A 16,286-nucleotide genomic window follows, 5' to 3' on the forward strand; every position below is an offset into this window, starting at 1 on the left:
CAACAAAGGCTATCAGCCCTCCCATCCGCAGCCCATTGGATGGGGGGGGACAGCCTCGGGCTTCACCCCTGGCCCTTGGGTGGCTGGGGGGGGGGGACCCCTTGATTGAAGGGGTTCCCACTCCCCCAGGGTACCCCGGCCAGGGGTGACTAGTTGGATTTTTGATGCCACGGCCGCAGGGCGCTGTATAAAAGTGACCCCCGGCTGTGGCATTATCTGTCCAGCTAGTGGAGCCCGGTGCTGGTTTTAAAAATACGGGGGACCCCTACTCTTTTTGTCCCCCGTATTTTTGGGACCAGGACCAGGCGCAGAGCCCGATGCTGGTTGCTTAAATATGGGGGAACCCCTGTCATTTTTTTCCCCATATTTCTGCAACCAGGATCGGCTCAAAGAGCCCGAGGCTGGTTATGCTTAGGAGGGGGGACCCCACGCAATTTTTTTGGCAAAAATAAGCACTTTCCCACCCCTTCCCACTGATATACATGCACGGATCTCATGGATCCCTGCATGCATCTCAAATCACGGAAAAAAAAAAGCAGGTCTGTTTTTTTTTAGGACTTTTTTACGAGTTGTAATTTTTCACGGCAGTGTTTTGTGTTTTTTTGCTTTGCACTTCTTAGTAAATGACCGAGATTCATATCTAAACAGGCGTAATTTGACCGATGGTGTATTCATTCGTAATTTTTTACCTGAACTAGCAAAAAATTACGAATGCCCTCATCACTGCCGTGATTAGTGTTTAGTAAATGACCGAGATTAACCGAGATGACACTTTGAAGAAAAAACGGCATCTCGGTCAAAATCGGGAGCTTAGTAAATATACCCCAATGAGTACCTACAGAACCATCCTCTTATATGGAGTTATCACAGGTGTTTATATTAACTCCACCAAACATGTTCTTCACAGATGGACAACCTAATTATTACTGCATTACTGAGAACATGTGTCTTTTCAATTAGCAACTACAAGTTTTGTTTGCATGATAAATACGTACCCCGATGAGGTCATTCAGCTGCAGGATACTGCGGCTATTCCCTGTGCCGTCTACAGGTGGCGGGCTAGAGACGAACTTCTCACGTTTCCAACTTTTTCTAACTATTACTTTTATCTGAAGTCTTTAAAAGTTTTTTTTTTTTTTTTTTTTTCCCCCAAGCACAAAAGTGGGAAGTTAAACCTGGAGGTAACCAAAGAAGATCACGCTCATGGCACCCACATTCTGCTGCAACGTAATAACCCAGCAAACTTGACATCATACTTTTTTTTTTCTCTGCAGCTCAGGAGGAATCCAGGACAAAGGGGGGGTGCAGCCCTCCTTCCAATTTATCTAGGAATGTGAGGTGACCTGAGTGTGACCTTGCTGGGAGTCCCTGTGTGGCAGCAGCGCGAGAGGGGGGTGTAGTAGGGTGAAGCTCTGAGATCAGGGTTTAGCTTGTGCTGGGATTTCAGCAGCCTGGCTGCATTGTGATCATTGGGGAGCTGCAGGGAGGGGAGAGAGCGAAGAAAAGGAGTCTGAGCTGCCGGAAATGTCTGAGCACCAGCAGTGAGTGAGTTTCCTCTGTGCAGCAGCCTGCTGGTCAGGGGGACAATGCAGCTGGGTGACAGTGACTGCAGCCCACCCTTTCCCATCCCTGCGCTGCTGCTGCTGCTGCTGTGCGTCTAAGCCGCGTCCTCTGCCTGTCTGCACAGGAACTGGCGACTGCTGCAGATCTCCTTGCAACTTTGTTACTATCTATTTTCCTGCAGAGGCTTCTACCATGGGGCTGCCGACTCTGGAGTTCAGCGACTCCTACCTGGACAGCCCAGACTTCAGGGAAAGGCTCAAGTGTCATGAGATCGAGCTGGACAGGACCAATAAGTTTATTAAGGAGTTGATCAAAGACGGGAACATGCTGGTCGGGGCGCTGAGAAGTAAGTACACACGGGCTGACATGTTCCAGCAAGTCGGTGACTTTTTCTTGCAGCTACAGTGTGTGTTGTGCTGATCGCTGCAGAGATACAATCTGGTGTTTGTTGTCAGTGTTGCAATATAAAGTATCGGATGTTCCTTAACCACATGCGGTGGACACATTAAAGATCTGACAGAATCAGCTTCTTGCAGCTATAGGTTTCATAGAACTTTTGCAACTGCTGCAGAACTTCTTTAAAGAAGAAAAAAAAAAGTTTTCAGAAGTTTGTTTTTGTTGCTTGCAGAAATTATTGGCTCCCAGGCTGGGTAGGAGATTCCTTAGCAAGTCATTGAAAACGTTCTTTATATGTATGTATGTATTTATATATTAACCGTTTCTTATATAGCGGCAGCATATTGCGTTGCACTTTACAATTAGAACAGTAATAGAAGAAACTGGGCAAAAACAGACACAGAGGTAGGGGTATATGTGTCAGATAAAAAGAGGGTGCACATTCTGGGGTAAATTTACTAAGATGGGAGTTCTATTTAAGATGGGATGTTGCCCATAGCAACCAATCAGCTTCTACTTCTCATTTATCTAGCTCCTGGAATTTGGTTGCTATGGGCAACATCCCATCTTAAATAGAACTCCCATCTTAGTAAATTTACCCCTTTGGGTCTCATTCTGAGTTGTTCGCTTCTGTTCCTTCTCCGCATGGGCGCGACAGCCTGCTTACTAATGCTAATGTGAGAATCCGCCCATGTATGCCCAGTATCTGCATGCGGAAGTCCATCCCTCCCACTGCTTATATGTCCACATCACTCGTATTCGGACTTGCACCCACTCCACGCTGCGTCCGCATGCTGTGAATGAGCACGGCCGTCGACGTTCCCACGACACGGATCCGCAAGTTCGCCGCTCAGTTACCGTCCGGAAATGCCAATTTCACTGATGGTGTGCTTCATCAATGGACAGATCAATCTGTACACACTGTCAAACTCCATCTGTGTGCGAATATCCGGCCCAGCACATGCACAGGGGCTACGTTCTTTTTATGGCGCATGCGCAGTATATCCACTCAGAATCAGGCCCTTTGAGTCATAGAAATATCTAGATGAAGATGTGTAATAATATTATTGAAGATGATGATGTAAACAGTAAAGGTGCATACACACTTGCCGAGAAAATGAACGACGTCGCTCATTTTCACCCTTCCTGAGTAACGTCATTCTTTTTCTTGGCAAGTATGTATGCCGGCAACGATGAGCGATGCGCTGCCCCGTGGGTCGTTAACGACCCTCGCTGTCGACCACGCATGCAGCTCAATTTGGACCGTCGTCCAAGAGCTGCCTGCGCAACCATACCGCGGCGTGACGTCATTGAGCGATATGGTCGTCATATCGCTCAGTGTGTATGCACTGCGCCGACCGCCCAGCTCAGGAGGAGGAAACACAAGGCGACGTCGCTCATAGAGCACGTCGACTAGTGTGTACCCACCTTTACACTGCTTTTTGCCAAGATCCCCAAACTTCCTGTGTCCAAACGTTAATAAAAAGTCTTTATCGTGAACAATATATTTTTATGTCCATAGTTCCACAAAGGGTAAAATACTTGTACTATTTCTATTTCTATACACAGTAATTGGTGTCCTAATAATGATAAAAGACGAGCGCATACAACGATGCTCTTGTCTGTTGTTTATAATTATTAGGACACCAATTACTGTGATTACATCTGAGGCCACTGTAAATTCTGTAAATTGTTTACATCACCCTACTGCCATATGGGACATTGAACTTTTTCCTTTCTTATGTGGGTAATTAATTGTGAGCAGAACGTTGTGACTTCTATGCAGATGTACTAAGTAAATGATGTGAACTCTTTTCTTTTTTCTTTTCCATTGGGTAGTGAAATGAAGGGTTTGTTTTATCATGGCTCACCCACAGGTACGATAAGTGCCATGTGTGGTTTTCATTTACATTTCTGACATGACGGGGTTCTTTTAGATTTCCTTTAATCACTGTTACGCTGTCAGGCCCTTCTGCTAGTAATAATGAAATAGTTATAATTTTTCCTGATGTGTTTGTTGTTCTTGTGTTTTAGGCGTCTAGTGTAGCAATGATGTCTGACTGTAACACGCCACAAACATGTAGTAATTGGGTGTAGTATGTTAGGTAGATTAGATTTAGGTCGACAGTGTCTAGGTCGACCACTATTGGTAGACAGTAAGTAGGTCGACATGAGAAAAGGTCGACATAATATTTTTTTGTTTTTAATGTCGTTTTCTCCATACAGTGACCGGGTACCCCAATTAGTGCACCGTGTCCCCTTCGGGCAGGTTACCGTTCCCAATTGTAGTCCATGTGGATTATAAAGTATGAAAAAGTTAAGAAAAGAAAAAAAAAAGAAAAAGAAAAACTCATGTCGACCTTTTGTCATGTCGACATAGAAATCATGTCGACCAATAGCGGTCGACCTAGACAGTGACCTACTTACTGTCGACCTAAAGACTGGATCCTGCAGTAATTATACCAGTTTCTGGGGATAAAAGGGTGTTTTCCATGGAACTTCTGCAATTTGTTATATTGTTACTGTGGTCTATTGTATTGTTATAATTATCATCTTTTATTTCTAAGGCGACTCTAGGGTTCTGTAGTGCGGCAGATCGAGGTCTATCCTAATGTGTGTCACTGGCCTGTTATGGAGCTGTGACTATGTACAGGTTGAGTATCCAATATCCAAATATTCCGAAATACGGAATATTCCGAAATACGGACTTTTTTGAGTGAGAGTGAGATAGTAAAACCTTTGTTTTTTGATGGCTCAATGTACACAAAGTTTGTTTAATACACAAAGTTATTAAAAATATTGTATTAAATGACCTTCAGGCTGTGTATATAAGGTGTATATGAAACATAACTTCATTGTGTGAATGTACACACACCTTGTTTAATGCACAAAGTTATAAAAAATACTGGCTATAATGACCTTCAGGCTGTGTGTATAAGGGCCCTCATTCCGAGTTGATCGCTCGCAAGGCGAATTTAGCAGAGTTGCTCACGCTAAGCCTACGCCTACTGGGAGTGTATCTTAGCTTCTTAAAATTGCGACCGATGTATTCGCAATATTGCGATTACAAACTACTTAGCAGTTTCAGAGTAGCTTCAGACTTACTCGGCATCTGCGTTCAGTTCAGTGCTTGTCGTTCCTGGTTTGACGTCATAAACACACCCAGCGTTCGCCCAGACACTCCCCCGTTTCTCCGGCCACTCCTGCGTTTTTTCCGGAAACGGTAGCGTTTTTATCCACACGCCCCGAAAACGCCGTGTTTCCGCCCAGTAACACCCATTTCCTGTCAATCACACTACGTTCGCCAGAGCGAAGAAAAAGCCGTGAGTAAAAATACTATCTTCATTGTAAAATTACTTGGCGCAGTCGCAGTGCGAATATTGCGCATGCGTACTAAGCGGAATTTCACTGCCATGCGAAGAAAATTACAGAGCGAACGACTCGGAATGAGGGCCAAGGTGTATATGAAATATAAATGAATTGTGTGAATGTACACACACTTTGTTTAATGCACAAAGCTATAAAAAATGTTGGCTAAAATGACCTTCAGGCTGTGTGTATAAGGTGTATATGTAAACATAAAAGCATTCTGTGCTTAGACTTAGGTCCCATCACCATGATATCTCATTATGGTATGCAATTATTCCAAAATACGGAAAAATCCCATATCCAAAATACCTCTGGTCCCAAGCATTTTGGATAAGGGATACTCAACCTGTAATGGTATTAAGCATGGGCCTTCAACCTGTTTCCCTACGGCTGTTGTGGAACTACACAATCCCAGCATGCCCTGCCACAGTTTTGCTATCAAGGCATCTTAAAACTGAGGCAGGGCATGCTGGGATGTTTAGTTCCGCAGCAGCTGGAGGACCGCAGGTTGAAGACCCATGATATTAAGAGTAGTTATGGGTAACCGGTAACAACCTACCAGAAATCGGCTTTCATCTGTCTGATGACAGTAGATCAGTGATGAGAATTGGGCTCCACTCCGGGCCTTCACCTTCAGCCCCTGATGTGTTTGCTGTTGCTTGCAACACTTGTTTAAAACTCCGGCTGACATATTATTACAGAAATGGGTCTCTTGCTGTGGTTAAAGGTCTTGTTTTAATTACTGAGATCAATGTTGATGTGCGGCTCTTGGGGCTGATACAGAGATGGGCGCTATAGCACGGCCACCGCGTCTTTGTGTGCAGCGGCGGTGAGAAATTATGCAAAAGCCGCAGCAGGAGTCTCGAGTTGAGACGCCCACTTCAGACTTTGTGTTCCGCTGCTGCGTTCAAGGATCTGCATGACCATCTGAGTAACCATCGGGTCACTCTAAATGCCCAGCCAAATCACATTGCTGGAGTCGGTGAAGCACACCTAAAACAACGCCCATAAATCGGGGCCGAAATGACCCCGTTTTTATAAATACTGCCCGTCGCTGAACCCAAATGCCAACAGATTGTCATTCTTGCTGATGCATTTGGGGCACTGTGAGTGACATCACAGCCCCTGATCTGTACAAGCACAGTGTGAAAACATTGGAGATATGCGCAAACATCGGAATTATGCCCCTGTGACTCTTAAAAGACCAACAATGCGGCCCTGAAGTTTATTAAGTTAACTGTTAATATACTAGACTGGAACATGCAGGTATGTGGTTGGCACGTGTTTAAGACCATCATTGCATTTGGTAGCACCATTTTATACAAGCCCCTTGTCATACGTTGAAGAACAGAGACATTGGTGGTCATTCCGAGTTGATCGCTAGCTGCATTTGTTCGCAGTGCAGCGTTCAGGCTAAAAAATGGCAGTTCTGCGCATGCGTATGCACCGCAATGCGCACGCGTGACGTACGGGCACAACGACCGATGCAGATTTGCACAGGGTCTAGCGATGCATATCAGTCGCATTGGTGGCCGCAGAGTGATTGACATGAAGTGGGCGTTTCTGGGTGGCAACTGACCGTTTTCAGGGAGTGTTTGGAAAAACACGGGCATGCCAGGGAAAACGCAGGCGTGGCTGGGCGAACGCTGGGCAGGTGTGTGACGTCAAATCCGTAACGGAATAGTCTGAAGTGATCGCAAGCGCTGAGTAGGTTTTGAGCTACTCTGAAACTGCACAAAAACTTTTTGTAGCCGCTCTGCGATCCTTTCGTTCGCACTTCTGCTAAGCTAAAATACACTCCCAGTGGACGGCGGCATAGCGTTTGCACGGCTGCTAAAACTAGCTAGCGAGCGATCAACTTGGAATGACCCCCCGTTGTTTAGAAATCTTCTAGTTTGATTATTATGGAGCTGGGCTGTCACCATCCTATATAATGAAAGGCTATTGCTGCTCCTCACCTCTATGGGGGGAACACAAGTGTTATGCTCGCCAGCGGCCACTAGATGGTGCACGACGGAACAATCCAAGTGTTGCTCCATTCAGGCCCGTATAGCGGTCGGTCTGACATTGCTGTTATGATGTTCCGTCATTTTGATGGGCTGGTAACTAGTTGTCTCATAAAAGAGTAAATGTAAAACCGTGTAGAATGAAAGCAATTAGCAAGTTGTTTTATGTTATGTCTCCTTCCTAACCTCTGCAGACTCCTAGTCCACCCCCGGGGAGGAGACTGATCAGTCCAGCACACTCTGGTCTCATTTCCTGCACCGCCTGCTATATTCCCAATACTTGTCAGGCTTTTGGAGGAACATTCTCACTTTTGGTCCCAAGTGTCTCTTCCTTTATATATGATCCCTGTGTTTGGTCTGAAAGAAGACTTGCATTGGTAAACTCATCAAAAGTGTCTGCCCAACATTCAGTATAATGACTTCAACCCCTTGCTGCATGTCAGTGATTGTATCTGTACCCGGAAAGCATCATTTTATGTTAGTCTGTATCGCAGTGTGTATTCCGGCTTGCCAACAAATACATCATCCAGAAGTTGATTTGTTTACAGCAGGCATTCTCAACCTCGGTCCTCAAGGCACACTAACAGTCCAGGTTTTAGTGATCGCCCTGCTTGAGCACAAGTGACTTAATTAGTACCTCAGTATTTTTTATTTAACCATCTGTGCTAAAGCCCGGATATCACTAAAACCTGGACTGTTATACCCCTTCTATATAGCCTGAGGCGGGTCACACCCGGAAGCAGTGGCGTAACTATACATTTTTCTCCCCCAAGCCAAAAAATTATTCGGCGCCCCGGCACTACTGAAGGGAGAAATATGCGCGCGTCACAAAAAGGGGCGTAGCTTCATTGAAATGGGCGTGGCTTTGCATAAAGGGGCGTGGCATTGCAGGAAAAGACTACCTTATACCCCAGTTTTGCAACCTGCACGCCCAGACGTTAGCCACCACAGGAAAGAAAAATAATCCTGATTCATGCCCCTTACATTATTTGTCCTTTTTCCTCCTTATAGTAATGCCCAGTGTACATTATGCCACATACTGCAATTGCCCTGAGACATTATGCCACACACAGTAATGCACATGACACAATATGCACACACCATAATGCCCCCGACACATTATGCCACACACCGTAATGCCTGTGACACATTATGACAGGAATCGCAATGCCCGTTATACATTATGCCACACACTTCAATGCCCCTGATACATTATAGCACATACAATGCCTGTGACACATTATGACACACACTGCAATGACCCTGAGATATTATACCACATACCACAATGCCCGTGATATAGTATACAACACACCGTAATGCCTGACACATTATGACACACATCGCAATGTCCGTGATACATTATGCCACACACTGCAATGACCCTGAGACATTATACCACATATCACAATGCCCGTGATATAGTATACCATACACCGTAATGCCTGTGACACATACCGCAATGCCCGTTATACCCTATGCCACACACTGCAATGCCCGTTATACATTATGCCACACTGCAATGACCCTGAGACATTATACCACATACCACAATGCCCGTGATATAGTATGCCACACACCGTAATGCCTGTGACACATTATGACACACACCGCAATGTCCGTGATACATTATGCCACACACTGCAATGCCCATTACACATTAAGTCCTACAGTAACCCTTCTAATTACTTTTAAATTACCTGCTCGTTGCCAGGGGTTTCATGCTCTTGGTTCCATGCACGGTGCCAGGGGTTTTCATGCTCAGGGTGTCATGCTCGTTGCCAGGGGTTTCATGCACTGGGTGTCATGCTCGTTGCTAGGGGGTAGTGCTTGTTGCTAGGGCTGTGCTCCCAGTGCCACATATGTCCCCAGTGCCAGATATTTCCCCACGGTGCCAGGTACTCACATGCCCCCAGTGCCAAATATAGACCCCCCCCATGTGCCAGGTACACATATAACCCCCCCCCCCCCCCAGTGCCACATATGCCCCCAGTGTTAGATATTCCCCCACAGTGCCAGGTACTCACATGCCCCCAGTGCCAAATATAGCCCCCCCCCCCATGTGCCAGGTACACATATACCCCTCCAGTGCCATATATGCCCCCAGTGCCAGATATTCCCCAACAGTGCCAGTGCCAAATATAGCCCCCCCCCCCATGTGCCAGGTACACATACCCCCCCCCCCCCCCCCAGTGCCACATATGCTCCCCCAGTGCCCCCGCTCCCCCGCTGTTTTCTGTTGGAGGGACACGGAGGGCACAGCGCGCGCCTCTCCTGTGTCCCTCCTGGGTCTCCGGCGGGTCTGTTAAAGGAAGTGCCGGTTCGTGAGCCAATTAGAGCTCACGAACGGCACTTCCTTTATTAGACCCACCGGAGACCCAGGAGGGACACAGGAGAGGCGCGCGCTGTGCCCTCCGCTCCGTGTCCCTCCTTACAGCAGCGGCCGGTTAGTGAGGAGACCGCAGATTGACATGCGGACACTCGTCCGCATGTCAATCTGCTCTAAATCAGTGGCGGCGCCCCCGCAGCCCCTCGCCCCCAAGCCACCGCGAGGGCTGCGGGGGCAGTAGTTACGCCACTGCCCGGGAGCCTGACACAGGTGCTTCCCGGCTGCGACCCGCCTCAGGCCACTCCCCGTTGCTGTTCCCAACTCGGCACATTGGCAGGTTGGTGACGTGGCGGGGACGGCAGTTAGAGATCACATGATCTCCAAGCGCCGCCCATGCACATAGCGTGAACGGGAAACGGATCGCATCGACTCAGCTTCCCGTTTACACAGCACATCAAGCCGGGTTAAACTCGTGTTCATCCGTGCAAGCTACCAGAGTTGGAATAACGGGTCACTGGGCCCAGATTATTCCAACTGGGCCCTTTTACACCGCACAGCAACACGGGTCATACGCGCTCATGTGCAATGACCCATGTTATATGCTGGCGGTGTAAAAGGGGTATTAGTGTGCCTTGAGGACCGAGGTTGGGAATGCAACTTTGTAACACTACATACCTTCCCAGCATGACCCTCTCTAGGAGGTACACAATGCTCTGCTCCCGCACTTGTCCATTAATTTGCGATCACCGGCAGCGGTTTTGAACAGGTTAATGGATAAGAAAGGTGTTTCACCACAGATGATGGCAAGCATCAGAGGGAAGTCCAGGTGCAGAGCATTCTGTCTCTTCTGGAGAGGGTCATGTTGGGAGGTATGGCATTATCATAGCTTGAGTAAAAGGCTGACAGCAAAGAATGGTGGTACACATAACACAGTGTACGACTTGCCTCTCCCCCCCTGTCTAGTGCTTCTGTTAAATGTCTTTATTGCATGCCCTGTGCAGGCTTCACATCCTGTGACACTAATCTCATGATCTTTTAGAGTCGTTGTGCTGAAATCTGGCAACATCCTGCAGGGTGACTGTGCCACAAAAAGTTTCTCAGTACCCGGAGAGGATGCTCCTGGCAGCCCGTCAGCTGTCCTCACTCAGTAATAGACATGAAAACTATAAATCTGTAACTTGGGTATTATATAGAGCGATATTATATAGACCGATGTGAATGGCCAAATATTCTCTGTAAAAGCGCTGCGGAAATAACTGGTAATAATAATAATAATAGAGCATTGTGTTCTTCACCTAAGAGGTTTCTGGTAGCCAGAGCATCATCATCATCATCATCATCATCATCAGTAAGTCTCTTACCTTGCAGAAGACTATAAAACGCTCTGCTCTAAGGCAATTGTTGCTAGTCATCAGTATCTGGAATGCGACACATTATCCGATCATTTTGGCTATGGAGGAGACAGACCATGCAACTGAGAACTCGCATTTATGGTGTGTGGTTTTTGTCTCTGGATTGTGTGGATGTCAGACATATACCATAAGGACCAATGATGCACATGACCAGTTTTGTTCTCCATTTTTTAACGTATTTTCTGTGCATTTTAAAAATGTACTTATTCTCCCCAAATGTCTGGGAGACTGGCAAACCTCATGGAGCTCTCCCAAGCTAGCACACAGGATGCCACTCAAGATTATTAATGACGTTTTAGCACTGAATTGCGTCATCCCCCCGCTGTACTGTTCCTATAGTAGCGGCATTGTACAGCAGGGAGCGGTGGCACAGTAAATGCGTTCCTGGTGCCATGCCCCCATACGGCTCATCTAGATGCCGACTGCTCTTTACCTTCCCGGAGTGCAAAGCCCTGAAGTCGTCAAGTATGAAATAATCACCTTGGGCTTATGTTGATGAGTCCACGGTATATTCCTCCTTGTGCTCAGAGCTACCTGCCACTGCCCCCCAATAACTGATATAAATATACCTACTATCTCCTGGTAGCTTATAGTCAGAAAAACAGCAATAATGTGGGTTGGGGCTGATATGCCGGCAGCTGGGATCCCAGCTGCCAGAGTGGCGGGGGCGAGCGCAACTGAGCCCCTTGCGGGATCGGTGTCTCTCTGCGCTCGCCACATGTTCTAATCCCACTCTATGGGTGTTGTGGGAATATCCTCTGTTAGCCGGCATTCCGGCTGGCGGCATTGTCAGCGGTCGGGATTCCAGCGTCGGTATCCCGACCGCCGTCATCCCGAACGCCGGCATATCAACTGCATCCCAATAATAGAGCTCCACATCATTCTGCAGCTTATATGTGCATCAGATGAATGCAAGGGTATAACATATATAGGTGATATTCATTGCAAAGCAAAGTGATGTGGTCTGTGCATCCCTGTGAGTCTTTTTGTTCTATACTGTTGTACATTTTTGGTTGTAGATAAATTGCGATGCTGGTATTGTGTTATTTCTCTGACGTCCTAGTGGATGCTGGGAACTCCGTAAGGACCATGGGGAATAGCGGCTCCGCAGGAGACTGGGCACAAAAGTAAAAGCTTTAGGACTACCTGGTGTGCACTGGCTCCTCCCCCTATGACCCTCCTCCAAGCCTCAGTTAGATTTTTGTGCCCGAACGAGAAGGGTGTACACTAGGTGGCTCTCCTGAGCTGCTTAGTGAAAAAGTTTAAGTATAGGTTTTTTATTTTCAGTGAGTCCTGCTGGCAACAGGTTCACTGCACCGAGGGACTAAGGGGAGAAGAAGCGAACTCACCTGCGTGCAGAGTGGATTGGGCTTCTTAGGCTACTGGACATTAGCTCCAGAGGGACGATCACAGGCCCAGCCATGGATGGGTCCCAGAGCCGCGCCGCCGGCCCCCTTACAGAACCAGAAGACAGAAGAGGTCCGGGAAATCGGCGGCAGAAGACGTCCTGTCTTCAATAAGGTAGCGCACAGCACCGCAGCTGTGCGCCATTGCTCTCAGCACACTTCACACTCCGGTCACTGAGGGTGCAGGGCGCTGGGGGGGGGGGGCGCCCTGAGACGCAATAAAAACACCTTAGATGGCGAAAAATACATCACATATAGCTCCTGGGCTATATGGATGCATTTAACCCCTGCCAGTTTTCCTTAAAAAAGCGGGAGAAAGGCCGCCGAGAAGGGGGCGGAGCCTATCTCCTCAGCACACAAGCGCCATTTTCCCTCACAGCTCCGCTGGAAGGACGTCTCCCTGACTCTCCCCTGCAGTCCTGCACTACAGAAACAGGGTAAAACAAGAGAGGGGGGGCACTAATTTGGCAGATTAATCAATACAGCAGCTATATAAGGGAAAAACACTTATATAAGGTTATCCCTGTATATATATATAGCGCTCTGGTGTGTGCTGGCAAACTCTCCCTCTGTCTCCCCAAAGGGCTAGTGGGGTCCTGTCCTCTATCAGAGCATTCCCTGTGTGTGTGCTGTGTGTCGGTACGTTTGTGTCGACATGTATGAGGAGGAAAATAGTATGGAGGCGGAGCAATTGCCTGTAATAGTGATGTCACCCCCTAGGGAGTCGACACCTGACTGGATGGTCTTATGGAAGGAATTACGTGATAGCGTCAGCACTTTACAAAAGACTGTTGACGACATGAGACAGCCGGCAAATCAGTTAGTACCTGTCCAGGCGTCTCAAACACCATCAGGGGCTCTAAAGCGCCCGTTACCTCAGATGGTCGACACAGACCCAGACACGGACACTGACTCCAGTGTCGACGGTGAGGAAACAAACGTGATTTCCAGTAGGGCCACACGTTACATGATCACGGCAATGAAGGAGGTTTTGAACATTTCTGATACTACAAGTACCACAAAAAAGGGTATTATGTGGGGTGTGAAAAAACTACCCGTAGTTTTTCCTGAATCAGATGAATTAAATGAGGTGTGTGATGAAGCGTGGGTTTCCCCCGATAAAAAACTGCTAATTTCTAAAAAATTATTGGCATTATACCCTTTCCCGCCAGAGGTTAGGGCGCGTTGGGAAACACCCCCTAGGGTAGATAAGGCGCTCACACGCTTATCAAAACAAGTGGCGTTACCGTCTCCTGATACGGCCGCCCTCAAGGAGCCAGCTGATAGGAAGCTGGAAAATATCCTAAAAAGTATATACACACATACTGGTGTTATACTGCGACCAGCAATCGCCTCAGCCTGGATGTGCAGTGCTGGGGTGGCTTGGTCGGATTCCCTGACTGAAAATATTGATACCCTGGACAGGGACAGTATATTATTGACTATAGAGCATTTAAAGGATGCATTTCTATATATGCGAGATGCACAGAGGGATATTTGCACTCTGGCATCAAGAGTAAGTGCGCTGTCCATTTCTGCCAGAAGAGGGTTATGGACGCGACAGTGGTCAGGTGATGCGGATTCCAAACGGCATATGGAAGTATTGCCGTATAAAGGGGAGGAGTTATTTGGGGTCGGTCTATCGGACCTGGTGGCCACGGCAACGGCTGGGAAATCCACCTTTTTACCCCAGGTCACCTCTCAGCAGAAAAAGACACCGTCTTTTCAGGCTCAGTCCTTTCGTCCCCATAAGGGCAAGCGGGCAAAAGGCCACTCATTTCTGCCCCGGGGCAGAGGAAGGGGAAAAAGACTGCAGCAGGCAGCCTCTTCCCAGGAACAGAAGCCCTCCCCCGCTTCTGCCAAGTCCTCAGCATGACGCTGGGGCCTTACAAGCGGACTCAGGTACGGTGGGGGGTCGTCTCAAGAATTTCAGCGCGCAGTGGGCTCACTCGCAAGTGGACCCCTGGATCCTGCAGGTAGTATCTCAGGGGTACAAATTGGAATTCGAGACGTCTCCCCCTCGCCGATTCCTGAAGTCTGCTTTACCAACGTCTCCCTCCGACAGGGAGGCGGTATTGGAAGCCATTCACAAGCTGTATTCCCAGCAGGTGATAATCAAGGTACCCCTCCTACAACAGGGAAAGGGGTATTATTCCACGCTGTTTGTGGTACCGAAGCCGGACGGCTCGGTGAGACCTATTTTAAATCTGAAATCCTTGAACACTTACATACAAAGGTTCAAATTCAAGATGGAGTCACTCAGAGCAGTGATAGCGAACCTGGAAGAAGGGGACTATATGGTGTCTCTGGACATCAAGGATGCTTACCTCCATGTCCCAATTTGCCCTTCTCACCAAGGGTACCTCAGGTTTGTGGTACAGAACTGTCACTATCAGTTTCAGACGCTGCCGTTTGGATTGTCCACGGCACCTCGGGTCTTTACCAAGGTAATGGCCGAAATGATGATTCTTCTTCGAAGAAAAGGCGTCTTAATTATCCCTTACTTAGACGATCTCCTGATAAGGGCAAGGTCCAGGGAACAGTTAGAGGTCGGAGTAGCACTATCTCAAGTAGTACTACGACAGCACGGGTGGATTCTAAATATTCCAAAATCGCAGCTGATTCCGACGACACGTCTGCTGTTCCTAGGGATGATTCTGGACACAGTCCAGAAAAAGGTGTTTCTCCCGGAGGAAAAAGCCAGGGAGTTATCCGAGCTAGTCAGGAACCTCCTAAAACCAGGCCAAGTGTCAGTGCATCAATGCACAGGGGTCCTGGGAAAAATGGTGGCTTCTTACGAAGCGATTCCATTCGGCAGATTCCACGCAAGAACTTTTCAGTGGGATCTGCTGGACAAATGGTCCGGATCGCATCTTCAGATGCATCAGCGGATAACCCTGTCTCCAAGGACAAGGGTGTCTCTCCTGTGGTGGTTGCAGAGTGCTCATCTTCTAGAGGGCCGCAGTTTCGGCATTCAGGACTGGGTCCTGGTGACCACGGATGCCAGCCTGAGAGGCTGAGGAGCAGTCACACAGGGAAGAAATTTCCAGGGCTTGTGGTCAAGCATGGAAACGTCATTTCACATAAATATCCTGGAACTAAGGGCCATTTACAATGCCCTAAGTCAAGCAAGGCCTCTGCTTCAGGGTCAGCCGGTGTTGATCCAGTCGGACAACATCACGGCAGTCGCCCACGTAAACAGACAGGGCGGCACAAGAAGCAGGAGGGCAATGGCAGAAGTTGCAAGGATTCTTCGCTGGGCGGAAAATCATGTGATAGCACTGTCAGCAGTGTTCATTCCGGGAGTGGACAACTGGGAAGCAGACTTCCTCAGCAGACACGACCTCCACCCGGGGGAGTGGGGACTTCACCTAGAAGTCTTCCACATGATTGTGAACCGTTGGGAAAAACCAAAGGTGGACATGATGGCGTCCCGCCTCAACAAAAAACTAGACAGATATTGCGCCAGGTCAAGGGACCCTCAGGCAATAGCTGTGGACGCTCTGGTAACACCGTGGGTGTACCAGTCAGTGTATGTGTTCCCTCCTCTGCCTCTCATACCCAAGGTACTGAGAATCATAAGAAGGAGAGGAGTAAGGACTATACTCGTGGCTCCGGATTGGCCAAGAAGGACTTGGTACCCGGAACTTCAAGAGATGCTCACGGAGGACCCGTGGCCTCTATCTCTAAGAAAGGACCTGCTCCAGCAGGGACCCTGTCTGTTCCAAGACTTACCGCGGCTGCGTTTGTCGGCATGGCGGTTGAACGCCGGATCCTGAAGGAAAAAGGCATTCCGGATGAAGTC

At 48.1% G+C, this 16,286-nt stretch overlaps 1 protein-coding gene across 2 annotated transcripts in view; it reads left to right on the forward strand.

Annotated features, from left to right (window-relative positions):
* The first annotated feature begins 1,184 nt into the window (after positions 1-1,184).
* Positions 1,185-16,286, forward strand: part of ARHGAP42 (Rho GTPase activating protein 42) — a 615,245-nt gene continuing 600,143 nt past the window's right edge. For both annotated transcript variants that reach the window (XM_063951500.1, XM_063951501.1), the window contains exon 1: positions 1,185-1,909. In XM_063951500.1, the coding sequence (XP_063807570.1) occupies positions 1,756-1,909 (154 nt within the window). In that variant the 5' untranslated portion in view covers positions 1,185-1,755. The remainder of the gene's footprint in view (positions 1,910-16,286) is intronic.

This window comes from Pseudophryne corroboree, chromosome 2 (genome assembly GCF_028390025.1).
Source record: "Pseudophryne corroboree isolate aPseCor3 chromosome 2, aPseCor3.hap2, whole genome shotgun sequence".
NCBI lineage: Eukaryota > Metazoa > Chordata > Amphibia > Anura > Myobatrachidae > Pseudophryne > Pseudophryne corroboree.